Source organism: Acanthopagrus latus, chromosome 19 (assembly GCF_904848185.1).
Source record: "Acanthopagrus latus isolate v.2019 chromosome 19, fAcaLat1.1, whole genome shotgun sequence".
Taxonomy (NCBI): Eukaryota; Metazoa; Chordata; class Actinopteri; order Spariformes; family Sparidae; genus Acanthopagrus; species Acanthopagrus latus.
The window spans coordinates 7,779,912-7,806,751 of NC_051057.1; the positions used below are offsets into that span (position 1 = coordinate 7,779,912).

The following is a 26,840-nucleotide window of genomic DNA, read 5'->3' on the forward strand; positions in this document are numbered from 1 at the left end:
GTCCATGGAGGGGGTTTATTCACTTATTTATTTGTATCTCATAAATCCATCTCTCTTCATTAAAATGGGTGAAAGCAGATTAAAAATGAATCTTCTATACACATCGTCTCCAGTAAAGGGGCATTCTGTACAGTGTAGTTGGTGTTTACAGTGTATCTACACACGATATGTTACAGTTTGGATGCGTTTCAGGTGGCCTAAACCGCAGTGAGCACAGTAAGAAGTTCCCTGCTGCATTATCGTGTACTGAAATGATAAGCAGTATCATCATTTCGTGAATCAGTTTTGCTTTGAAAAGAATACACCTGTCCAGGTGGCAATCTCGTTACTTGCTACGGTGAAGGCAGCCTGAAGCGTTCCATCTATTTCTGATAAGAACAAAGGCATCACAGATTTCCATCAATGGAGCGGCAACTCTGTGTATTTAATTATAATATTTAAGTACTTTATTTACTTTCATTATCTTTATACAATGAATATTCACATACACAGTTGATTTTCTTTGATTACAAGTTTCTGTTCAAAAGGAAGCACAAAGTTATGCAGTTTTTGACTTCTCTTAAAAGTCGGCTCCTTTTGCTACAGTAAATGTTTTTTCTTCATACTGTCGTCCCTCCTTCGAGCTCTTCCACAGGGACAGCTGTTATATGTTATATACATGACTGATAACTTGAGTAATCACAAGCTCCTCCTAGAGTCTAAAGCAGCTTGCTGCTGTTTGCAGTGGTCTGAAGAAACACAATGCTAGAGAAAACAAGGAAAATGGCCTGCCACTGCCAGGTTTTTATCCTGCGTTTTGACCACTGACTAAAAGAATAAGCACCAGAGTTGTCGTCTAGAAACAAACAATGGAGTTAGACGCGACATTTCAAAAAAAACAGAGGGCGTGACCCTGAAGTAAGGACAGAAAGGACAAGGGGAAAGTAGCGGTGCAAAAACACACACAGAACATGTTGCGATGCGTCAGGCTTGCTGCTGTGAGTAGATTTCCCACACATTATTTTTGGTCTGTGGCACATTAGTGTCTCATTACTGGAGTCTTGTAATCAGTATTTTAAATGTGAATCGGGCTAGCTTTGTTTTCTGCAAACAAAGCCTTAATTTGAATGATTTATACACACACAGCTTTATTAAACTAAGGCTATCTCAGCACAACCTGAGAATGAGACCGAGCATGGTCAGAATAAATTAAATTGTATAATCTGTGGGCTCAGCACTATGGTTTCAATTTTGTGTGGCTTTACTTAAGTCGCCGTTGACTACACAGCCAAATAAGAAGATCATTCTTAAGTTTCTAAGGACATTGTATAGGCACAGGTTTATGACCCAGTTCAAATTTCATAGACACAACTTTCAAGTGGACCATGTTGCCCCTCAAATGTTTTACCACTCTTCTTGTCTTGCAAGTTCAACTCATTCAAGGAACAAAATTTAATAATTTTTAGTCCAGCACGCCTTGGATCTCCACTATGATCATATATGTAATTATAAAAAGCCCATTACTGCCGTGATGATGACAGTTTTGTAATTATACTCAGATTTGTGTGCAGCACTGGCTCCAGTTTTAATCAGTTAATGGTTGGTAAGAGGTGAACAACCGCTTCTTTCAAGGAGTATATTCGTGACTGAGGTATTACAAAACAAGATGGCCAAATATCATATGTGTTCTTTGATTTATACGCTTACCTATAACTTATTAAGTAAAGCAAATATGATCTTCATGTTATCGGATGAGCATAATCATGTCTGGTGCTCAGTAAATCACAGTGGCTTTTCATTTGACTCGAGACAGTTTCGCAGTCCGAGATCAAAATTCAATGAGGCAAAAGAGAATTGGCCAAGCACATAAGAACCACTGAGCCAGAGTCTCTTTTCTGTTTTGACAGTTTTCTAAACAACTCAACCGCTAAATGAAAACTGAGCGTGTCGTCCTCGTCTTCTTTGCCAACAGAAGCAGTGGCCTGCAGTCTAGTTGGCCTAGAACATGTCCAGTGTCTCTGGGCTTAAACATCAGAACCATGAGCCACAGACCCCATCACCATCACACACGCAACTCTCTTTCATTTCAATTTGGATTATTTTCCTTACATCTTCTTATTCCTTTTGATATAGTAGCCTTTCTCCACCAGCGTCACAAGTGTACTTTATCCTAACATGTGTCTTTATCCAAATGGGAGAATCTGATAATGCTTCTTTCACTGGGCTCGTGTCCACAAAGTGTTTGAGGGAAAAACGGCATGAGATCTTCTTCAGATCAGTCCACCCTGAACACTTTGCCTTTATGATGATAATGGTAAAAAAAAAACAAAAAAAACCAAACAAAATAAAAAAGCTCATTAAAGAGGCAAAGCATCCATGCTTAAATGTCTGTGTGTGTATGTGCGGTGGTAGGGGCCGGTCACAGCAGTCTTCTCATCTTCAGAGGCAGCCATGCAAGCATGTGGAAATTGCCACAATTGCTATGGGTCCAACAGGGGGGAAAAAAAAATTCAGGCACCAGACCCCAATACTACTCTTGCCTTTTAGAAGCTCTATAGAACTAGAGCCTTAAAAGAAGATTGCGCTTCCACTATAAAATCCTCTCAAAAACACTTTAAAGTCTTTTAAAAAGCCAGTCAGCAGTGGGGAGGAAATTTAAAAAATATCCATGATTTCTGTTTTTAAACAGAGAAGCAGAAATGCTGAAATGCTTGCATATTTCATGATGGGGTATCATATACTATATAAGGGCTAGGGAACGGGATTGCGGCAAAAATGATGCTGCAAATTAAGATTTGGTTTAAAATGACAAAATAGCTTATATACATTGGTGGTTATCTTGTGCAATTTTTTTTTTAGTTTGTTTTACTTGGCTGAATAAACAGCGATGGGGGAGGAGGAGAAACACGAGAGGACTCCTTCCTCTATTCTTGGCCAAATCCTTCTGTTTCCTCGATGGCAAAGAGTAGCTTCTCTTTCAGCTGTTCGAAGCTCTTGTAAGGAGGCAAGTCCAGACGGTTGAAACTGAAAAGACGGACAGAAACCCGAAAATCAGTAAAAAAAGGACACATGACTGGAATACATCAGTATGATATATTTTAGTGAGACAGTGATTTGTTGAGGGTTGTTTTAACAGGCAGGATGGCCTGATGGGAGGACACCCTGTCCCTTAAGGTTAGGGTTAGGCACAACGCTAACCCTAGAGTTTAGTAACGAATTTTGTATCTTAAGTGTATAGGTGAAAAGAATATTACAGATCCAGGACTAAACTGACTGACGGGTGGGACTGAGGGAAAAAGGTAAAAAGAAAAACCTGCCTGCTTCTTCAGCACCACAGAGAGCACCAGGGACCGCACTGTGGATTTATCACTACACAGCAGTTAGCCTACCGATGTTCAGAGGCACTGTAAGGTATTCTAACCTGCACAAACCTCAGTCAGTTAATGGGATCAGTGAGATCCTGCACTTTCTCTGCTTCTAGACATCAGAGGGGAGGGTTTCAGTGTCTCTATCTCGTGTCATACTGCCAGTTGTGTTACTCCAGCTGTGTAAATCCCTGTAAACTGTAATAGACTGGAACAATATCTTGGAAAACTCAACATGAGAGCAATGGGTAACACTTTATAATAACCATAATTTATATTAAATTGTTGCAATTGCTTTTCGTAACACTGTAGTGATATTTTGTAACTGGTTAATAAATATTGTGTATCATCTATACACATCATTTGTATTGAAATAACTTTTGGCTCAGGTTCAACTAACCGTAAATTCACCATTTTATAAATGATGGTTATTCTAAAGTGTTACAGAGGAACTTATCCAACGAATCTGAAAGCACTCACCATGTGTGGCTCCGAGGAAGCCATGTGTCCTTCCCCACCTTCTCAATGCAGAACTTCTGGGGCCCATTACTTCCTGCAAATCAAAAGAAGATCAGGGGTGAAAAGCCTGTAAAAAAAGACATGTTCAGATTTTGAATCTGTAGCATATCTGTCTGTCGCTGACCCATGAGTTCAGCGAAGCCGCCGAGAGGAAGCCTGCAGGTTCCGGTGACAAACTGCATGAGCCGCAGTCGCACTTCGTTGTCCACTTCTTTCACCAGCTGCAGGAGAGGCGACAACACACAAACACACACACACACACCTGATGATATGACACTTGGCCATTCTGTATCTGTAACATGGTCAGTAACATGCAACATTGTGTTTCATTAGATAAAGGAGCAGAATGGTCCTTGTATCCCACAAGGTGTGCGTGTGTGAGAGAGAGAAAGAGAGGGATGAACAGACTGTACCTGCCAAAACCAGATGATCTGTTTGCTGTTCCTTGTGTAATGACGGTACACAGTGTTCCTCTGCCAGTCCTGCAAGTCTACCTCTTGCATGCCACAGAGCATCACCTGGATCAAACAAAAAAAAATACACAAGGGGAGTGTTATGAGGGTATTGGGATGAGAATAAGCACACCCTACAGGGATCACTAAATAGACCACAGCATTTACTGCATAACCAGAATCAGGCTTGCTGCTCACCTCAAGCTCCTTTTCATCAAAGTACTGGAGCCACTGAAGTGGAACCACCTCGTTGAAGCCGTCCAGGAAAGCTTTGGTCTGACCTTCCACCCCACGGGAGAACCTCCACTCTGCCATCAGACTGCACGGGCACACAGCAAAAAAAGTACTTAATGAGTTTCAAAAGAAATCATTTACTCAAAATAACAGTGAGAGGTCAGATATAAAGTGGTTATACTGTACCCAATATACTCCTCCTTGTTCTCCTCAGTCACTAGAACATTGGTGCCATCAGGTTTGAGGTCGTGAGAAGTGATCTTGCCCAGGATCTCCATGTCCACTGAGAAGTACATCTCCAGACCACACTCTTCAATGTTGTTGTCCCTGAGGAGAGATCAGATTATGTTGCTGACTGTCACAACATAACAGAGGAAGACCATCTCACCTTTGCAAAAATCATTCAAAGAAATCCATGTTTCTAACCATTAGCATCAAATTTGACTGCCTTATTGAGGAAAACCCCAGCTTCATTCCCTCTCAGGGATCAGCATCATGTCTGTTCCCTCTCTGCATGAACAGTACTCTTGAGTTGCTTCTTGAATGTATGTGTAGTCTTGTCCTTTTACCATATACCGTTATAAAGAGGTGTTCCAAATTGTTCTCGTTCTGATCCTGCACACCAAACACTTTTACATACTACATTCAAGACTGCTCCCAAAAACTCGAGTTACATAAAAAAGAAATAAAAATAAAACAAAATAAAATAAAGGAAAGAAAGGTGTATGCAAAATAATGTCATTCTGTTTTTCCATATTTCAATTCTATGTGCACCACCTTCTGTCTACTGTGTATATACCTTTGTATATACCTACTGCTTATGTATCCATAGCGGAACAGGATCCCTGAATGCTCTTCCTATGGTTTCTTCTTTTTTTTCCTTGTTTCTTCCCTTTTATTTGTGATTAAGGCTCAAGAAATACAAGTGACTTGTCTCGTGAACATGTGCAGTTTGGTTCTTGTAGTCCCAATAACAAAAAAAAAAAAGATTCAAAATTTAATTCTGAATAACAGATATTATACAACGCTCTCTGCTGTCAGAGGAATACGCAGTTACATTCTGAAGGCCATCAAAAGCAAAGACACAAATTACCTGATCCATATAAGTGAGTTGTAGAACTCTGGGTCAATGGACTCCAAGTCTTTGAGTATCAGCTTCTTGTTCAGCATGCGTTTATAGAAAGGCAGAGAGAAGCCGGTGTCGATGAACTTGCCATGGAAGAGTGCCTGCAGCAAAAGTTAAAGAAAAGATTATTTTTTGATATGCTGGTTAATCTGAAAATATGCTATCTATGTGGGCATATCAATCCCCTGACAGATAAATGTATACAGGGAAACTGGAACAGGCCACAGTCAACACTCTGATGAAGGCTGAAAACATTTAGCAAACACAACATTGTGTATTATTTTTTGGTTTAGTCATAAGTGTCACCAGGACTGTTTGCATATGTGCAGACACAATGCGAACTTGCCATTGCAATGAAGCGGCCAATGAAGCAGAAGTAGGAGAGGTGGTCTGGGTTGATGGCTGAGGCCGGGTTGATCTGCAGGCAGTAGTTGCTCTTGCCGGCATACTCAAACAGACAGTACATGGGGTTCAGCACTTCATGGGACAGCAAGAAGAACCACTCTCTGCAAAAAGAGGTGAGACAGAGGCGGGGGGTGGGTGGAAGAGACAACAGACTCACAAGATCAATTTTTGTTTAAATTTGGCAGACAACAAAGGATTTATAAACTGTACACTGTTAATATTACCGGGCTAAGCCACCATAGTCGAGACCCTCTTCGCCTCTGAAGATGACATATAGTCTCCTCCTCAAGTCGTAGGGCTTCAGGGCCATAATCTAAGAAACAGAGAAAAAAATCTCAGTCTCTAAAACTCTAAATAAATGAATAATAAAACTGAAATAAACCACCAATGCAGACTGTGATACGTCACCACACTTGAAAGTCATTACTCTATGGGCTGTATACTATTATTCTGAACTGAAACCGGAGAATAGTAGAAGGACTCTCTTACTTGCTGGAAAGAATCTTCAAACAATGTCTGTCTGGAGACGGTGATCTTCACGTGGCTAGGGAGGGCATTGGACTGAGGAAAGACACAGCAAAGCATGAACACATTTGAGGGTAGGATAATATCAGGACAACTGTGCAAGGAAGAAAAAAAGAGCGATGGAGTGAGAGAGAGAGAACACATACCTGGCACAGGTAGCGAAAGTGGGCAAGCTTCCATCTGAAGCTGCGCTCATAAGCAATCTGAGGGCCTTTAGTGCTGAGAAGAACAAACAGGTTCAAAATGAAGCAGGTATAAATTGATAGATGCAATGGAAAATAGGTTTTTTCTATAGGGTCAAATAATCTATTATTCACCATATAATTAAAAAAAATACGCTGCATGTGAAATTTTCTCCAGTGCCATCCCATGCAAAGACACTGGCCATTTGAGAAACCGTATCAAATTCCCTCAATGTCCTTGTGTGATGTACAACAGTTTAAATGAAATATCAGTGGGAAAAATATTTTCTGAATGGATGATTTTTCTTCACCTTACATGAGCTGTATGTACTTGGCTAAATCAAACAACAAATGACTCCACATATGGTTTTGGTAGACATGTTCCCTTTAACTATACACAAGCCTCTGTCATAGCTTCTAGTAACATGTAATTTGACATAACACACATGTACTCTGAGATAATTACCTTTACCTTTACCGTACAGTATTTTAAAAAGTGTTCTTACACAGAGGATTTTCCAGTTCGGGGGTCGCTGAAAGTGGTGGTTCGGGTGTTGTGATCCACAAAGTAGCGAACTCCTTCCCTTGTATACCTGATCTCCCAACCTTCAGGCAAAGGATCCTCATTCTGTAGCCTGTACACATACACACAAACACAAACCTTTCAATCATATCATTTACAGACATGGACTTAAAATTTTGGAAAATGGAAGCTACGTCCAAGAACAAGATGATCCAGCATGCCCAGCAGAACATTGCATTGTAACAAGATGATCAATTCTGTTTACTTCATCGTCAGTTGTTTAAATGTCATAGCTGATCAGTGTACAAATAAAACTGACTCAATTTGACATTTAAGAGTAACAAAACCATTGCACTCCACATGGACTTTTGAGTTATTACAACTGACTATACTCCATACTAGGTTGTGAACCTGTGCTTCAGCTGGAATTTGTACCACTAGTGGAAATCTTACATGGCTGCAATATCCTCTGGGAAACATGTGAAAACAACATAAATTTATCTTCTGTTTGTTGAAATACTACTAAAAGAAAGCAGTCACTGACTACCAACTAATAACTACTACTAATTTGATTCTCATGACTGCTTCATGTTTCAATAGATCAGAAAACAAGAGTTACTGTGAAAGAAAATAATTTCCAAATGTAAAGAGTTCCATCTGCGTCTTGTTTATGGAGATCAAATGTAACTGTATATTATGATGTAACAAGGCATTTGCAACATTCTCGCCAAATCCTCATCTTCCAGGTCAGACATGCAGACGTTGCCTTCAGCTCATTATTCAATGTTCCCACTATAATGCAGTTGCTGTCTCAGAACTTTCAAATTATTCCAAGATTCCTTTTCCCTTTTTTTCTAAAATCATTGCCAAGGCTTCATTTCTGCTGTGTAAATATCAACACACTGTCTATTAAGTGGGCCAAGATTTCAGCCAACATACAATACAAACAGAATACAATTTGTGCACCCTCTGAGGAAGCCTAAACATTTATGGTAGTAGTGAGAACATCCTAGAAGTGGTTAACACTGGTGTAAGTAGGAGAAAATCTTCCCATTCTTGTGACTGCAAACAAGGCCAGTTAACTCACTGCTAAACCTCACAGAGCTCAATATTTGCAGGCGAGGAAAAAGACCATTCACTCCTTAATGACCTTTCACATTAAAAATTCATATCTTTAAAAAGATCCTTAACTACATTCTTTCATCCTGCTCAATTCCATTACATTAAGAATAGGTCAGCCATCTTACTCCTACAGGTTTCTGCAAGTTATGATGTACAATATATCATGTGTATATTATTTGTTTAAAATAATCTTAAATGTGTGTGAAGTAGTTTCCATTTTTTTCTTCTAGGATTTCTGGTACTGGGCTCACCCTTGGGTTCGGGGGTCCTCCCACTGCGTCGTCTTGGTGTTATGGTTGACAAAGTACACTCGGTCATTGGAGTCCACACGCCTCTCTAAAGTTGATAAAAACACAGATAGGAGTCTGTAGTTTAATAGACAGAATGGACAGTCGGCTCCAATGTGTGACAACACTTTTCAGACTATCACTTGTGCTGACTTGGGCTGTAAATGTATTTCATTGACTGCCATCTGTGATCTTTGTGAACAAAAAGTTTTGATATCAGAAGGAAGCATTTCAAGAAAACAAGTTTGAAAGAACATTCAGAATAATCTTGATACAACTCAAACAATATCATGAAGATATATAAGAGAACATCTATTTCCATTAAAAACTTGGCACATACTAACACCAAGTGAAAATATGTACAATATTGAGAAGAAAGAATATAAACTCACCCCAACCAGGGGGTAGCGGGCCAAGAGGATCATTCTCAGCAGACATCATGGATGCCTGAAAACGAGGGATGGAGATGTACACATCCATTTAGGAAAAAAAAACAAGGACCACACCGATCTGGTCAAAATACTCCAAATGTGTAGAATACAAAAATAATTAAGCAAAAGACATATTCCACAACAGAGAGCAGGGAAATAAGCCAAACGAAAACAAATTACAAAACAATTAGACACGTATTGGCTTTGCTGCTCGCAAGAGGGCCTCTGTGACTGATTACTGCTCAATACTTCCCAGCTGTGTCTTTTGATTTGTGTTGTAAGCTAATCATCATCAGTGCAGATGACATCACTGCTGAGATCAAAGACTCTGGAAAGGGACCCTGACAAAGACAAACAGATTAAAATGCCCGCCTTGACCTTAAGGTAAAATTCTTACCTGATTAGGGTGTGTTGTGTACTGAGTTAGGTAAAGGACAGAAAGGAGTTCTGGTTTTGCTTTATATAATGTGGAGCCTAATGGCACTGGGGATGGATGATGGCAGTCATTTAAAAGCAATCTAAATTTCACGCATTTACAAACAGAGGACATGCTAGCCATTTGAATTTGATTTTGAAGTGCGACTTCATTTTTGAATCAGAGGTGGTCAAGTCACGTTAATATGAACAGACGCCGTGTTTAAACATATAGCACCATGTGGGTGATATTCCACAGTAAAACTAAGAGGTAAAAATTGTCTTACAGAGTAGAGGTATCTCTGGTTAAACTGGTGCATAGCTCCCTGCAGCTGGCTGCGTTGGCTCTGCCACTGCTCAAAATTGCGGACTGATTCCATAGTGGGACGCTGCCACGTGGTGGTGCGGGTGTTGTGGTCCACATAGTAGATCCTGCCCCGGTCATCCACTCGGCGCTCCCAACTGGCAAAGTCAAGAAAACAGACAGGACAGTTAGCAAACAGACAGACAACAAGCAAACTGGTAAGCAAATGAATGAGCCAGCCAAGAAGGTCCAAGGTACACTTTACAGATAAATTAAAGTGAATCCTATGACCAATACCTAAAACTGATTCAAAGGCTCAAAATATACAAACAAGTATGAAGAATATACTTAAAACTGCATACAATTAAAATGTATCAAACACCTTTAGAGATAAAACCTCTGTTTGAAACCAGACATTGGCTCTAATTGAAACTGACCTGATCACAAATTGAACTTACCACAAACAAACCTACCTACAATTTATATTTTTAATCTGGACTTGGCATGAATAGAAAAATGTACCCTGAAGTGTGTTCATGCGAAGAGAGATAACTTGGGTAAGAAAAACCATAGTGCTTTATGTTCAGTTTGCCTTCTGCTCTCTGGTTGTATTCATACATCAGGACACTTTATTATGCATTATCAGCTGCGCAACTATGTATGAATCTATGGACACTGATTTAAAGTGCAAGAAACCAACTGAAACTCACCAACAATATGATTGGTCTGTCACTATATCATTTTTGTTTAGTTGCAGAAATGGTTGAGAGCTATAAAGGTCTAAACACGGTGATATGCTAAAAAACAGATCTATGAAGAATAAATTTAGCAGTCGTAGTATCCATATCTCAAGACAGAAACTGAGCAAAAGAGAGACATTCACCCTGGTGGTAGTGGCTGTGGTCTTTCCCAGGTAGTAGTCCTGGTGTTGTGGTCTACATAGTACGTCCTCCCATGTGGGTCTTTTCTCTGCTCCCATCTAAAAAGACAGAAAAGTATAATATAATTAAACACTAATGATTAATACAGGCTGCTTACTACAAGCTTCAAGGATGTAAAAGGTGATAAAGATGGATATAAATGAAATTACAGAGAATTCAGAACACATTTTGCTCCGTTATCGTGAAATATGACTGTGTGTGGGTTTTGAAGTGATGGTACTCGAAAGATTGATTTTTTTTTCTATTCAAAATAGAGTAAATGCCCGTTCAAGTAATATAAGCTTTGAAAACCTGAATGCAGAATATCAGCAGCTAATGTATTTACCCTGGTGGGAGAGGATCCGAGGCTCCAGCATTGGGGACCTGCTGCCTGGGCTTGGCCCCATCGGTAGTTACAGTTGCACTGCTACTACTGCTACCACCACCACCACCTCCTGAAGCATTTGTTTCCCCTTGTGCTGGGGAGGAAGAGGTTGATGATGAAGAGGTTGTTGTGGTGGTGGTGGTGGTACTGGTGTTGGTGTTGGTGTTGGTGGTGGCCCCCTGGGTTGGGGAGGTGAATGTGGAGGAAGTAGCAGCAGCGGCGCCATCAGTAGGCTTAGCAGCAGAAGAGGAGGCCGGAGCCTGCGTGGAGGTTGGCAGGGGTTGAGCTGTGCTATTTGGTGCTGTGTCAGATTCTGGCACGGTGGCATCTTGATTGCTGTCCTCATGGTTGTCTGCAGGGGGCGGTACATCACCTATTGCAGCAGATGATGGACCCAGAGCAGCATCACAGGACTCCCCATTGACTACAGGCACGATAGAGAAAGACAGTGGTGCTGTTTAAATCGCATGGAATCAACCTTTCTTCCACCCACTGCTTGACTGGCAAGACCTCTCAAGAAAACATTTACCTTTTAAAAGGACCGACTGTACATTAAGTGCCCATTAGTCTAGTAATCTACCTAATTTATGTCCTCTGAATGTAAACATTAATTAAGAGGAGGAACTGAAGGAAAAAAAAAATCAAAACACTGTAAACTATGGCTTGACCTTTCTGCACAAAAATGTACACTACTTTTTTTACTGTAGCAAATCTAGAAGGGCTGTCCCTTTTAATATTTTCCAAACTTTTCATGGCTTTATTTGATAGGAAAGGGAAGAGTGACAGGAAACGGAAAATGACATGCAGCAAAAGGGCCACCGATTAGAATCTGACTATAGGCTGCTGCAGCAAGGACAAGCACTCTTTACCAGCTGAGCTACTGCACAATTCATTCTGAACAATACATTCAAAAAGGGGGGAAAATCATAATGTATCAAAGTATTTTGGACTTGTCATCATAGATGGATAGGGATTAGGCTTTTTACTGCCTTTTAAAAGCAAAACTTTATCATTCACACTTTGCACAATTGCAAGTCTGAAGTCACATGTTAGCTTGTCAATCAAGTGAGGCAGTGGAAACACCACGAATTGGAGGGACCATGCCAATTATGATAGGGAGACATGGATAGCGTTTTAATCAATTCAAACAAATAGTGAAAGTTGAAAGGTGTTCTATAGAAAATAATTAATATTCTCTCATCAACTTCACGTCTGTGCAGTTAATGCACAATTGGTCTCCTGCCTACCCCCCACAATATACTGCAGTCTGCTTTCCTTTCCTCTCTGTTTTATCCCTGTGGGGAGTTTTCGACAGAGGTGCTGACAGCAGCAGAGATTACAGGCCTCCCTTAATGAACATAAATCTACTGATCTTCTCTTCAGTTCAGTAGGACCAAGTGAACCATGAACAACTTTAAGTGGCCTGAGCTCAGACTAGGCAACACTGCTGGAAAGGTGCAAATGTATAATTGAGGTAGTTAGGTGATAATGTGTATCATTTACATGAGCCAAATATAATCAATAAATATGGTGTCAAATTCTTACAAATTATTACATCCAACAACATTGTCATTCAGGAAATTGTTTATAGGGGAGAATAGGTTTTTGTATTATGGTTATGGAAATACAAGGATTCAATGCCAAACCTCCCCAAGTACCCTCATTCACACATTGTGAAATGCATACTAAAAATCACACTCACCCGTCCTACTCTCTGTGTCGCTATCTGAGGCTTGGTGGACTGGGGTAGAGTTGGGTGTAGCGTCGCCATTGACTACATGACTGAGGGTGGGGCTGCAGGAGCTAGAAGGCACCTGACCATCCAGACCGTTGGAGGCCGAACAGAAACCTGACCTTGGGCCAAAATCTGTACCATTCACTGAGCTGTAGGAGCAAACACACAAGGAGTTCAAAAGCATTTTGTTAATTGTTAATCCGAACAAAATCTACACTATACAATACATATGACAAATTTCATATTCATCTATTTATATTACTACATATAAATTCAAAGAACAAAAACATAACATTTTGTTTTTCCTAATGGTCTTACAGGCTTGTATTACACTGAATTCACAGGGCTTAGTGAGAGTGTGTTAAATGTGTGCTACTTCCCCTCTGTGTGTGGTGTCAGATAAAAGAAAACTTGTGACATTGAGACTATTGTCTCAAAGGCGTAAGGACAGGACATAATAGGATGGCATGGTGACGTAACAGGCACAGTTGAAGAGGCCCTTTTGTGTGCTGGCAGAGCTCAGTTGGTGCCACAGACGTCACTAAGGCTGACACAAAATCTGCCATATGACTCGAGTCTAGGCTTCGTCTTAGCAAGAGGTGGGCTGCCAGTGAGCAAAGTAAAAACATCGGACAGGGTCACTAGTGAGGACCTCTTCATTAAATGTTAATTTCAAAAATGATAAAAGCTCTTACTCAATACACAATGTCTGGTAAGAACCACTGAACAGAAAGTGAAGCCTGTACATTTCCCAACACATAGATGTGTCAAAAGTTAACATACGCTTGTAAATAACATGTACATCTCAAAAGTTTTTAGTCACAAACAAGTTACTAATCCTGCTGGGAAAAGAAATCAGCCTATCCATACTGTATCGAGATGGTGATTTCCTTTTCCAGCTGGAATTGGCACCTGCCTACACTGCCAGAAATACTCATTTCTGGCACAGTTTGCTGACCATGGTATTACTGTTTTCAATGTGGTCCAAGTCAGGACTAGCCTGATTAAGCCATTTCTTATATAGTCCGACTGGAACACCTAATTGCACAAAAGACCCAAGACCAAATCTTTTGGCTGATGATTTTAGGGTTTCTTTGAAGAATTTTCAGATAATCCTCCATCTTCATTATTCCATTTTAGAGTAACAGATCCACTGGCAGAAAAACAGCCCCACACCATCGGAAGATCAATACATCAAAATTAGTTCACAGAGATCAAAAAAAGCAACTTCATTAACAACATTTGCTAAATAAACCACACAGGACTCTAATCTGGCTATCATGTAATGTAGTGAACTCAGATGAAGAGTAGTTGTTTCTAAACCACTTATCATGAGGTGAAACAAAGCCAGATGTTTGAGGCAAAAGTAATACTGGATTTTTACAGTGGATAACTGGAAAAAGTCATAATCGCTGATGATATCAAGTTAAAGAATGTATAGCAGTAACAGAAGTGTGTAAGCAAGGAAATTAACAAGAGAGATAATGATACCAAAGGGTTTCAAACAGAGAAACACGGTGTTGGCAATATTCAAGTCTGGGGGTGTTTTGCCTACTCTGGAGTTGGAGACCTGCACAGGATTCATACATCAGCAGGATAATGAGCCCAAGACAGACCAAAGAAGACAAACAGTCCTGACTGTCATGGACTTTCCTCCACAGTCAAGTGACCGCCACACTAATGAAAATGTATGGGGGCCCTTGAACTCTGACAAAGTCAGGCATTCTGTGGCATCAAAACAAGCTTTGTTTCTGAAATGGTCAGTCATTAGGTTTGACAGTGCATGCTGTCATTAAAGCAAATAGGGAGACACAAAATACTAAAATACTCTGAAATTCATGGACATCTTTCAAATACTCAACTTTTTACTTAAGTTGTTAAGCTATTAATATCATTTGTAATAAAAAAAAACAGTATTACATTCAAATTAAAGTATCTTGACTAATGGTCTCACATTTTTGGAGCCCACTGGATTTCCATGCACCAATCACAGCTTAACAACATTTAAACCACTAAAAATGTGATGACAGCTGTTGTTTTTTTTGGTTATTCGGGTGGCAATGTCCGTTAAATCAGAACTAGCTGCAAAAAGTTGGTGGAGCTAATCATTTGAGCCTCTCAACTGTAGACTTCGTGTTTTTTTACACAACTTCGACATTGATTAGGCTTATTTTGTCATAACAGAGCACCAGTTCTGTTTTAAAAGAGACTTATAGACTGTTACTTGCAGTGTTTTACAGTGAAGATGCTTTAATTGTACCTGAGAAATATCTACAATAGATATCTGATTCAAAAACTAATTTCTTATTTGTTGTAATAAATTTGTTTCAACCTACTTTATTAGACAATAAAAGGACACACTTTGGTTAGTTGTTGTTTTAATTGGTCAATAACCAAAATGATATTTTAATATATTATTAGTCCATTTAAATCTTTTATTCTTGTTCATATTTTATCGTCTAGTTTCTTTTTTGTTTGTATTTTGAATAAACAGTTTGCAGCTTCCCTGTTTTGAAGAACTAATCTTTTATTGTAACCAAAATGTGTAAATATGTAATTTAAATAGTCTTGCTTTGGTAAACACATGTTTATGGTTTCATTATTTAGACAACAATGACAAAGGCAAATTCTGTGTCACCATCACAAATACTCCATTAGCTACCTTTCCTATCTGGCTGAGTGTTCAAACATTTCTGGATCTCCTTGGGAGAGTGAACACCGCTAAGTTTAACATATACTCCCATTTGTGTCTTGCAGTCCTCTCAGCAACTGCAATGCAGAGACGAGCCAGGCAGCCACAATCCTCTCGACGCCCCCACCAACCTCCCCCGTCTGTTGCATAGAGCAGACTTACTTCCTTTGTGGCTTTCCTATAAAAACCCTGTTAGTCTCTCTGAAGGGCACTTTTAGATAACAGATAAAGACTGGGACCAGTGGGGCAACATCAGAAGAGTATCAGGAGCTCATTGCCAGAGGGAGAGTAAGACAGAAATAATAATAATAATAATAATAATAATAATAATAATAATAATAATAATAATAATAATAATAATAATAATAATAATAATAATAATAATAATAATAATAATAATAATTATTATTATTATTATTATTATTATTATTATTATTATTATTATTATTATTATTAATAATAATAATAATAATAATAATAATAATAATAATAAGCATCAAAAGTAAACATCCTCAACAGTTGAAGGCCAATAACCATTTTAGGAGAAGTGAAGTACACAGAACCTCCTTCTCGTAAAATATGCGTGGAGAAACAAAACTTCCCAAAATGGCTAATTGGTTCAGTTTACCTGTTGGCAGCCCTTGAGGAAGAGGAAGATGTGTCTCCATTTTCATGGATGGTATCACCATTCTGTTGGACTTCTGTAAAGGATGGGAGATAAAATGTTAGCTTAGAGTTATTGTGCACAATATCAATCATTTCAACGAAGAAGACGTGGTAATAACTTAATTGTACCAGAATCAGATACCAGTGTTTTACATCTGCATTCATGTCTCTGTGCCATTTTATCTCCTTGTGCTTCCTCATTGTTTGTCTTCCACTGTTACATGTGGGAGTAAAAGGTGGGAACCCCACCATCACCCCTGACATATAAATACTCAGCTCACTGGTGCCATTTGCTGCATTGCCGTTGGTAAGCGGTGCCAGATCCTCCTGGTCAGTCACAGACAGGCCATCTAGGTAGACAGTCAGCTCCCCTATGGGAACCAGAGCTCCTTTCTGCTCGACACTCAGTTTCAGCACCTCCTTCACATTCTCCACTGTAGAGACAAAGCAAGGATGGTGTAGGAGGAGGCATTACAATAGACTGACACGAAAAACAAAACAAAGAACACAACTTCCACAGAAATGCTTCATCTACAATGTTCACATTAGAGAAAAAGACACATTGATCATTGTGTGCCACAAACGTGTTGTCATGGTGATTGTGGGTAAGTATGTAGCAAAAGGATAAGGTTAGTTCAGAATACATTACAGCAATTTCAGTTAGTCTAACTAACTGTTGTCAAGTCCTAGACCAAATGTGCCACAACTGCATGTGTTAAAAAATGGACATGTTGTATTATAATATGGTTCTTTAGATCTTATATAGCTTAATCATACATTTTCTGTCATGCTGCTCCAAGGCTTGAATCAAGTCTAACGTGGCTTTGCCCAGCAGAGCATCTGCCTTCAGGGTGTTGTGACTCCATACTTTGAAGTCCACCTTTGTGTGCGGTGTTACATTCCTAGAAAGTCAGAAACAACAAACAAAAACATAGAATTCTTAAAACAACTTCTGAAACAACCACAAATCACACAAATACACCACCATAAGGACAGGCACAGATCTGGTCTTTCAGTCATTGACCTCTAAATGTTCTTTTCAAGTTGCTGTAAGGCAGGAGGTGTTGGCATTTGTGACATGCGGGAGAGAAAATACACTAACCAGCTCAGTTAGGTGGACCCAAGATGCTCTGTTGCATTGCCTGCAGCCTATTATCTTTTCTTCTACTGTTACGAGTGTTTTTTTAGCTGTGCCATTGTCATTTTTGTTTTCTTAGCTAGGCTTACGCAGAATGGCGCAGTATGGTAACTCTGTTTTAAGACTAAGCTGCAGACATGTGGCGTGGAGACCCTCTTAAATCTTCCAGTTTCTCTATTTCATTGACATCTGCTCCCACAAGAGTTACTTGGCCTTGCTACTAGCTAAGCAACTGATGTGCTGGTCTCACAATGCTGCTTATCCTCGTGTTTTCTGTCCTTACACAAAATTAACACAACGCAGCACACCCTCTGTATTCACGCATGGGAAAATCAGCTTCAAGAGAAAGATTTAGATCACAGCCTAAGCATACGATCAAAAACACGGTATTGTCTTATCAGTAATAATAACCAAATCACGTTAATAAGCATTAGCACTGACATGTCATGGCATGTGGCTGAGCCATTTGGAAGTCAGACAGTTGTAAAAGTGTCCAGGCTGCTGGCTCCACTGGTGTCTCCTTATGACACAAAGAGCTCTCTGTGTTGTCACAGAATTGTTCTTGTATGTAATTATCAGATGAGCCACCTGACAGTTTTTTGTCACTATATTTTGAATTCCTGTAGAGTAAGGTAAAGTTTAACATTGTCAGGCAGACCAAAGCAAACTTCTGCACCAGCACCAACATACTTAAAGATATCCTATAAAAGGTGGACAGAAATATTGCTCCATCTTTTGTACTTCATACATTTCTTGTGCACACAGTAGGGTTGCCATCGTGACATCATTTTCCCACCAGCTAAGCAACCTCTTTTTACAAAAGTAAGTTGATGAATAACATAGAAATGTTATTTGTTTTTTTAACAAGAAAAGATGCTCACCCTCTATCGAAGGTTAATTTACTGTTGCCAACCAAACATTTCCTACAGCCGCAGCTTCACATTAAAAGCATTTCACTGGTGAAAAAAGTGTTACCATGAGGTGGGCTAGCCCCAGGAAATGCTTTTAATACGTGATTTTAGGACTTATTGCTGTTATTTATAGGGTTCATTGGGTTTTAATCTGAAATACTACCAAACAGGTGCTTCTGCTGTTTGCTTTGACCACTATTATCATGCTGATCAACTTCACTCTGGTGCTATGATGAGTGAAATCTGACTCTTACTACTCTGTGGTGCAACTCTGCTGCTGTAGCGTCCGTTGTCCTACTATCCTACTAACCATTGATAAAGAAAGTAAAAACATTTTATTTTTGGACTAGTAATGAAATGTATGCCCGAAAACTAACCCATGACCACCGTGGTAACCTTAGGCCACAGATGTTTAAAAAACAGAAGAAAGGGAAGGAAAATACCAACAAACTGGCATTAAGTTAAATAGGCACAGAGTGTCAAATACACAGAGGAGCAAACAGTTGCTTCTTACAGAGTAAGCCTCTCATCCCATTTAGGACTGGAGGAGCTGTGAGACTTTGCTGTGCGCCGCGACTCCCCCTCCGCTGTCACCTCCACATAAATGGAAGTCCCAAACAGGCTCTTCTTCCTCTTGATTTTGGCACAGGAAACTGGTGATGGGTACATACAGCAAGTGATGAGACTGGTTAAAATTTTCACATTTTAAATTTTTGCATTCATTACAATTTCAGCATAAAGTCTTCTTCAGATATTCAAATCAAATGATGTTATACGTGATCCTTGACGGGGGGGGAGGAGTGACAGGGTCTAGACCCTGAAGCCACCTTGCCGCTCTTAGATATCATAGCCTTCTGCACATGTGTACTCACCAATGGCATGGAGCTGTGATGTTCCTCTGTGGTTATGGCTAGACTCTGCTCTAGATGAGGCCGTGGCCATGTCATACACCACAGTGGGAACCTATAAAACACACACACGCACGCACGCACACACACACACACAAACAGAGCAAACAGAGCAGACATCAAGCAGATGAGACATATTTCCAGTAAATTCACAATAAGAAACAGATGGACTGTGTAGGGTTTCAATAAAAACAGCTGAGGAATTGTAAAAATTGCAACTACCAGCTCTTAGCTGGAGACATTTACCTGTATTAAGTGTAATGTTCCATTATTTACTTAATGTTGTAATATGTGTGTATTGTAATGCTACATAGAACACAATGCTGGAAAAACAATCTGTACTCACAATTGGTGTGTGCTGCTAGACCCTCTGGTTCAGCCCACTCCGTGTCCCATGATTCCTCTAAAACAGAAAAGGGCTCATTTTTAGGACAAATCTTAGGAAGGCTGGTACGAACCTCAGCAGTTCACAGTGTGATTAAGATACCAATTTATCACTCTGTTTGTGTCCTACAATCTGTAATGTGTTGACAATTTAAGCGGTCGACTTGATGTTTACTTTTCTGTGAAAGTCACAGTGGCACTTTAAGACCAAGTATTTCCATTAAAGGACCTACACAGATTAAATATGAATTGAATGTAGACACATTAATGTAAAAGCTACAAGCACACATATATAAGTACATCGGTAGAAATATGAAATAAAGATCTTGTTCTGCCTTAAGACTGCAATTTCTTAAGTCATCATTTATCTGGCATCTCAAAATCTCAAATCTCAAATAAATTCAGTCAATACAAACTTGTTGTCATTGATCAGAAAACATAAATAAATGAGACCATAGAAAAGTTTCACAAAATTTTAACTTTCATTAATCCTCACTGAATGTAACTATTATTAATATGGCAAAACCCTTCATACTGAATATGTCACACACGTATGCATGCAATTTGTAGGAAGTAAATAAGTTGCATGTGTAATAACAAATGATCTCAGGAACATCAGCCAAGCCAGCCTCCTCCACAGAAACCAAAAGGGCAAAAGAAGACAAAAAGGTGACAAAACATGCCCATCAATAGTCTTGGTTCAAGAAGTCACTACACCCACTGTTTCCTGATTTTGTACCAACGTTAGGACCAAATGCTTTCTGATATGATTAAATGACCACAGTACCACATTGACACAAAGGCTGGCTCATCATCCAACACAGACCCCAAGATGGAGCCGGCAGCTTTTAAGCAGCTTAGGATGAACCCAATTAAGAAGATAGGGATAGTCTGTACTAGAATTACCTGATCAGTGTGCTGCAGGGCAGATGGTGAAAAAAATGATCAGAGTCAGCAGCATGTTGCCAGGCAAAGCCAAGTCTACTATTTTGCTTCAGACAAAGTGAGTCCATTAGTGAGCTGCCAGCCATTTTAAAGTAAAAGCTCTGTGCCTGAGTTAGTTCACCTTATTTTTTTGGAACCCATCACTTAATTTGAATGTGAGAAACCTCTCAGTAAAAATAAACCATTTCTAGTTTTCAAGCATACTTTACACCAAGTAATTACATAAAAAGCAGAATAAAAGCAGAACATGTGACACATCCCTTAAAAAAAGCTACAGAGGGGAAAGTATTAAGCTTGATATAAAACAAATGTTGAAACTTGGTTGATTTAACATGCCAACTATGTTGCTAATCTCCATTTACAGCTATGGGGAGACAAGATGAGGCACAGAAAGGAAATCAATCACTGAACAAAACAACAGATCCTGAGGAAGAGGCTGACTGCTTAACAGCCCTCTATACAGAGTTGGCAGGTGGCAGCTATAACAGTAAAAAAAAACTGTGGGATAAATGACTGGGATTGGACAGGGTCCAGCAGTCACCACATCAGTCATTTTCAAACATCACTCTCAAGGGTAAATGAAAACACCTATTGGCATGGCAACAGACTGGCCTCAAATCCCGCTGGAACTGCTTATATGAACTGACTGACACACTGATCAACAGGTATTATGCTAATTTGTTACACTACAGGGCTTTTATATGAAACAACAAATATGATTTGTCGCCTTACAGAAACTCATTCATTCTCTGTTGAAAAACATCTCAATCTCTGTTTAAGTACCTGATTTAAATGGATGAGAATAATCCCGGAGCTGAGATTTCAATGAGAATTGCATCCATTCTAAGGAATGTGAAGGACGTTACCATGTGTAGCGGTTTCAAAATGTGTTTACTGGAGGTGTGACATATGTATCAGGTAGCTGAAATAAAAGCTGTTTAATAACTAAAGCCAAAACTTGAGCCAAAAGGACACAAAGACACTGGTAAAATCATAAAAGTAATCCAAGTGAGTTATGACTAATGATTAATATTTAGAATCAGAAATACCTTATTGATCCCTGTGAGGGATCAGTAAAGATAACAAGTAATAGTCGCGTGCAAGAATGATTGATAGGTTCTCGGCAGGTTGTTTCAAGCTGATGAGGCTGTACAAAGCCAAGTTTATGTAACAGGTATGTGGTAAAGATATGCAGATTCTTTTAAACCCAAGTGGAGACATTCTAAAACACATCCACATTAACACAGAATGGTATATATCAAATCAGAAAAACCATTAGCACAATGTGGCATGTCAGGGCCTCTCATTTGTTTGAAAGTGACATACAATAAACAACCCCAATCAGCGCACTTATTCAGAAAATGTAGCACTGTTTCTATTTAAGGAAGTCTGGAAGTGTTTAGCAGGGAATAACACAGCAAAAAGATCAGTGGCGTGTCTTCAAACAAGAAGGACCTAATCAATTCCTGGCCCGAGCACTTTCTGTGTGAGGTTTTTAAGCTCTGCCTGTGACAGTGTGGATTTCCTGTGGGTTCTTGAGTGTATTCTAAAAATCAAAACACAAGCCAGGTGAGCTGTAGGGATCTCCTTATCAAGTGTTCCCCCCTTTGATCCTGATCTATGCCAGAACTAATATCCTCTTACACACTGTAAAAGCTAAGACCTCAACACTTTAACACATTAAGATCAATTTAAATCAATATTATTATTATTATTGAGTAGCTTTGCTTAAAGAAAATCAGACTACATCACAGCTCTCCCTTAATGGTTTTCTAAAGTGTCCTACAGCAATTTATGAATAAAGTTCTTTTTAGTAAATATCAATGTAGCAGACCAGCTTGAGGCATCTCAATTGTGAAATCTGCTTTAGGCATGACTGTGAACTCTGTATGACAGACTCTGAGCCATAATTTAATAGAGAGCCTTATGACAGAAAACAAATGTTGTGAAAGAAGAAAGAACTTACAGTTACATTATTTAATACAATCTTGATTATGTTTGAACTACCAGCTTACTATAAAATCCCCACCAGAACACCAGGTATTTTAAGTGTCGTATACTGTGTATTTGTCTGATAATGCTGGGCAGATGGACGCAAGTTTAAACTCAGTGTCCTTTAATGCCTTGTGAAGACATCCAGTAGTGTAAAGAGATGGGAAATTGATGTATGAAAGACCTCTACACATTTAACCACTGTCAGCACATTAGTCATACTCCTCAACAAGTCCCTGCAAAAGACAGCATCCCTTAAGTGATATAGAGAAAACAATTTGATATGCACTGCCTTATACACCCTTAGTAGGCTCCAGAAAAAAAAACAACACAGCAACAAGCTGTTTTGTCTTCAAGTCAACATCTGCTCACCAGCTCTTGGCCACATTACATACATCACCTGGAATAGCATTGAAAACATAGGATCATTAAGCTTAGGTTAAAAAACACTTTTACTGTTATATACCGGCCAGGAAGAAAGACCAAAAAAAGCCAGCCCTGTCGGTGCAGGGGTGGATTTGCTTACAAAACAGCTAGTATCCTGCTTACTGCTAGACAATGCACTTTATATTTTGTGGTGTGAGTCTGCATACATGCCATAGCTTCTTTAGGGAATTTGTTGTCAGACCTGAGAGCCTGCTGTCATAAGTATTAAGGTTCTCTTATCTCACACAGAACTCAGGCCCATATACACAGTATTAGCTGTCTTCACTGGAATACATCTGGCAGACCATGATATCAGCGGTGATGTTGCTTACATTGAGGACTGAAGAACTGCCACAACACACACACACCCCAGCAACACAAAAATGGGCATAAATGGGGAGTTCTCAGTAATGTGTGCATGTGCAACACAGTCTGGCTACCCCATCATCATACCTTGATACCCCATCCATAGTGTTTGAAGCTGAGCAACATGCCTGCTTGGTATTGTTGACTTGCTCAAATTGTGTTTACTACATAATTTTCCCATGCTTTTTGTGCTTCTACCATGGGTGAGTAGGCTATGCAGTTAAATATTTTCATTGTTTGTCAGTTTTAAGTGTGTTAAATGTTAATTTTTCAAACTTTGTTGTGCTGTCCATCCCATGCCTGTACAAGCTGTTGGCCCAGGAATTTGGATCATCTGGTGTATGAGCCTTCAGAAGCCCCCGATTGATTCAAAAGACATTATTTAGACAGCAACGCTCATCGAACTGCTGCACCGACTACAGATGAGGTGTTTGTTTTTTTTTGTTTGTTTGTTTTACAAGACAATAAGTCTCCATCTACTTGAGGTGTTTAGCAGAATGCTGTAATGCTGTTTTATTTGACTATAAAACATCACCTGACTTTCCATCAACATGGTTTCAAGTAGATTATGATTACAATTTCATCTTTGCCATGACTACCCTTTAAGCCACAACACATACATCACACAAACCAGTCTTTTGTTTGGATCAAAATATACCCAACCCTTAAGTGTATTTAGAATTCAATTTTATGACAACAAGTGGCAGGAGAAGATGCAGTTTTACCTGCAAGGTCCTGATCAGTCCATTTAAAAGTTGTATGATTCACTGCAGCCGTCTACTGACCATCAGATACTCCTAAACTCCTAAACTCCTGTGTGATAATAGTGTAGTTTGGCCAAAGCGCCAAGACAGCTTTAGATTTCCCTGCATACAGTAAAAGGCTGTTTAGTGAATAACAATGTTTAACCTCACTCTCCTTTATCTCAACAACAATTAGGGGCTGTTAAATTCTCATAGCTTTTCTTCATGTTGGCATGACAGGCCAGAGTCACACAGCGGTGGCAGGCTACAACTCCCTCTTTCCCTGGCAGCTGCCTTCTTGCTTTCCAAAGGTCAATGTCTATGAGTGTGTATGAGTGTGTATGTATGCTTGTGTGTGTGAGAGTGACAAAGAGAGTGAGAGAGAGAGAGAGAGAGAGAGACAGCAAGAGCGAGATCGCCAGAGAGATACACAAACAAGTACATTTCAAAGCCAGCCAGAAAAAGTTGCTGCTCAAGTGACAGCTTCCTGTAAGTAACTCCCTCCCAATATGGCATTAATATATACAGTATGTGACAGGCTGAGCTACCAAACCACTCGTCATACTAGAGAAACACCAGGACACACACCGATGGCCCTGAACTACGGTACCAATTGTCAAGAAAACCTTATCAGTCATCAATTCTCTCTGAGCTCATTCCTATCTGCAGAAGAGGGAATGGAAGACGACCAGGCCTAGCCTTGATTGATAGGGATTCCCATTAGGTGTTAACGAAGTTAGCCACGTTAGCCCTTTAACGCATTGTGCTCAAAATGATGTCTTTGCCAGTTAGGGACTGCTACAGTACGGATGTTACACTGTTCTTGCCCAGTATTTACAGAAGTTGTGCTACTGATATGTAGCAACGCTGTATCAAATAACACTGTGCTTCATGTCAGGCCTGTGTTTACCTCCGTCTCAGATCAGTAAGTAATGCCTTGCGTTGTTCACGTCACGACCCCGTGCTCTATTGTGCATGACCAAAGAAACACATTATAAACAACAACTGTCAACACCTTAAAAAAAGTTAAAGATAACCACTGTTTTGAATTAATTAGTGAGTTATAAGGAGACTGCTCACACTGTCTGTCGACATCACGCTAACAGAACCTTGTTGATACTTCAAGGCAAACACTGACTGTCACACACAAACTCTGATATGGTTAATGATCACTGGCTAACTTTGGATTATCTACTGTCATGCTAACGTTAGCAGACAGAGTAAGAGTAATTTAAGTAATAGGCAACTCCTGGCCCGAAGATTGTTATCTGATTCAGTAACGTTACTTAGTTAGCTTATATTTGCTCCAGACATATCACATACGTTCAGTATCTGTCAAATAAGGCTGGCTATCATCATGTAAACATGTACTGGCACTTGTCTCCAACGAAAGCTAAAGTCAGCTAACGTTAGCCAACGGGGGCTATCAATACGCTAGTCAGCTAGCCCCAGGAAAAAAATCCCCATTTTCGTGTTATTTCTCTGAGTAGCTAGCTGCATGCTAGCTGACTTACTTACTAGCTGACTATACGTTTAACTACCGTTACGACATCTAGCTGGCCGGCCAGCTGGTTACATGAGCACACAATGCAAACACCCAATTCGTTTGGTCAGTCTTCAGCTGTGCAACTTACAGTAGAGCAGACACGGCTAGTTTAGCAAGCTAACGTTACAAACTTGCCCAAGTAAGCCATTATCCTCCCAGCTAGCCGGCTAACTAATTTACTTAGCAGCTTAGCCAGTTATCCGCCATCGCCGAGCTAACATAGTCTAACAGTTGTGCTTGGACGTGAAAGACAGACTTTTCAAGAAACCTTATCTGACAATCACGAGAAAGTCGTTCGTAAAGGCTGGGGTAACATTATGCAGTTGTGTTTTTACCTTGTCCGTCGCTCCGCTCCTGTCTACCTTCAGTGTCTCTGCGGTTGTCTAACGTTACGGTTGTCAGTAAAATGCCCAACCGTGCAGGCCCCACTGACTGCTACGGTTCTCTTGCCATCTCTTTGCAGAAGCCTCCGACCAGCAAAACACACGGGCGACAGGCGCGCCACCCCAAATATTGCTGTGTAATAACACGGGACGCGAGAGTTAGCCCTCCGAGACAATCATTACATATATGAATATATTATGATGCTGTTGAACAACCCAGCAACGCAGACTAATTTATGGATAAGTACACAAAGGCAATGTACTTGTCCTGCACACATCATCTACTAGTGCTTTATGAATATTAATGATGTGTGTATTATTTTTTTATTTTTATTTTTGCACAAACCAAGAAATTTAAATACACTTATAACTACCTCAATAAAGTCCATTTGTCAATCTGAATGTGAGTACATCTTTCCTAATTGTATTGTGAATCATGATTATTTTCCTTATCAATATTTATTATGTTTCTCTTAGGCCTATTTGAATCTGTGTGATATTCTATCCTCATGTCTCACCAATTTTCACTGTTTTTGTGATGTTTGTATATTACAGTGTTTCTCAACTTTAGGACTTTCAGAATTTGTCTGTGTGTGTTTTTGAATGAACATTTATCACTATTTTCTTTATCGAGAAATAAATTGCAAAATGACATATTCACACTACTGTCTTTTGACCACATTTATCAAGGGGACAGAGAGGCACAGTTTGCACAAGCTGGCCTCAGCTCATGGTATTTGTTATTTGCTCTGTTTGCCTGCTTTAGAGGCTCCTGTTGTAGTCTGGCATGTCAGTTCACAATTTTAAGATACACCCCACATCCACATTGTCT

General features: G+C 39.7%; 1 protein-coding gene across 7 annotated transcripts; it reads right to left on the reverse strand.

Annotated features, from left to right (window-relative positions):
• On the reverse strand, positions 1–26,302 carry LOC119008548 (NEDD4-like E3 ubiquitin-protein ligase WWP1). Of its 7 annotated transcripts, none has more exons than XR_005071449.1 (26): positions 25,961–26,302; positions 19,570–19,626; positions 19,188–19,278; positions 18,830–18,968; positions 17,044–17,168; positions 16,548–16,700; positions 16,229–16,301; positions 12,876–13,057; positions 11,135–11,597; positions 10,752–10,847; positions 9,852–10,026; positions 9,112–9,166; positions 8,684–8,768; positions 7,294–7,422; positions 6,752–6,824; positions 6,570–6,641; positions 6,305–6,393; positions 6,022–6,181; positions 5,643–5,776; positions 4,736–4,876; positions 4,514–4,634; positions 4,277–4,381; positions 3,988–4,084; positions 3,825–3,897; positions 3,411–3,552; positions 1–3,003 (listed from the first exon to the last, which is right to left on the reverse strand). XR_005071449.1 is itself a non-coding variant. In XM_037078967.1 (26 exons), coding segments are annotated over exons 3-25 (2,811 nt in total). In that variant the 5' UTR covers positions 19,258–19,278; positions 19,570–19,626; positions 25,961–26,301; the 3' UTR covers positions 1–3,003; positions 3,411–3,455. The 7 variants fall into 7 exon arrangements, 5 of the variants coding, with proteins under 5 accessions (XP_036934862.1, XP_036934858.1, XP_036934857.1 ...); XR_005071450.1 differs by having other exon boundaries at positions 3,411–3,542; positions 25,961–26,301; XM_037078967.1 differs by having other exon boundaries at positions 3,411–3,456; positions 25,961–26,301.
• Positions 26,303–26,840: the final 538 nt, after the last annotated feature.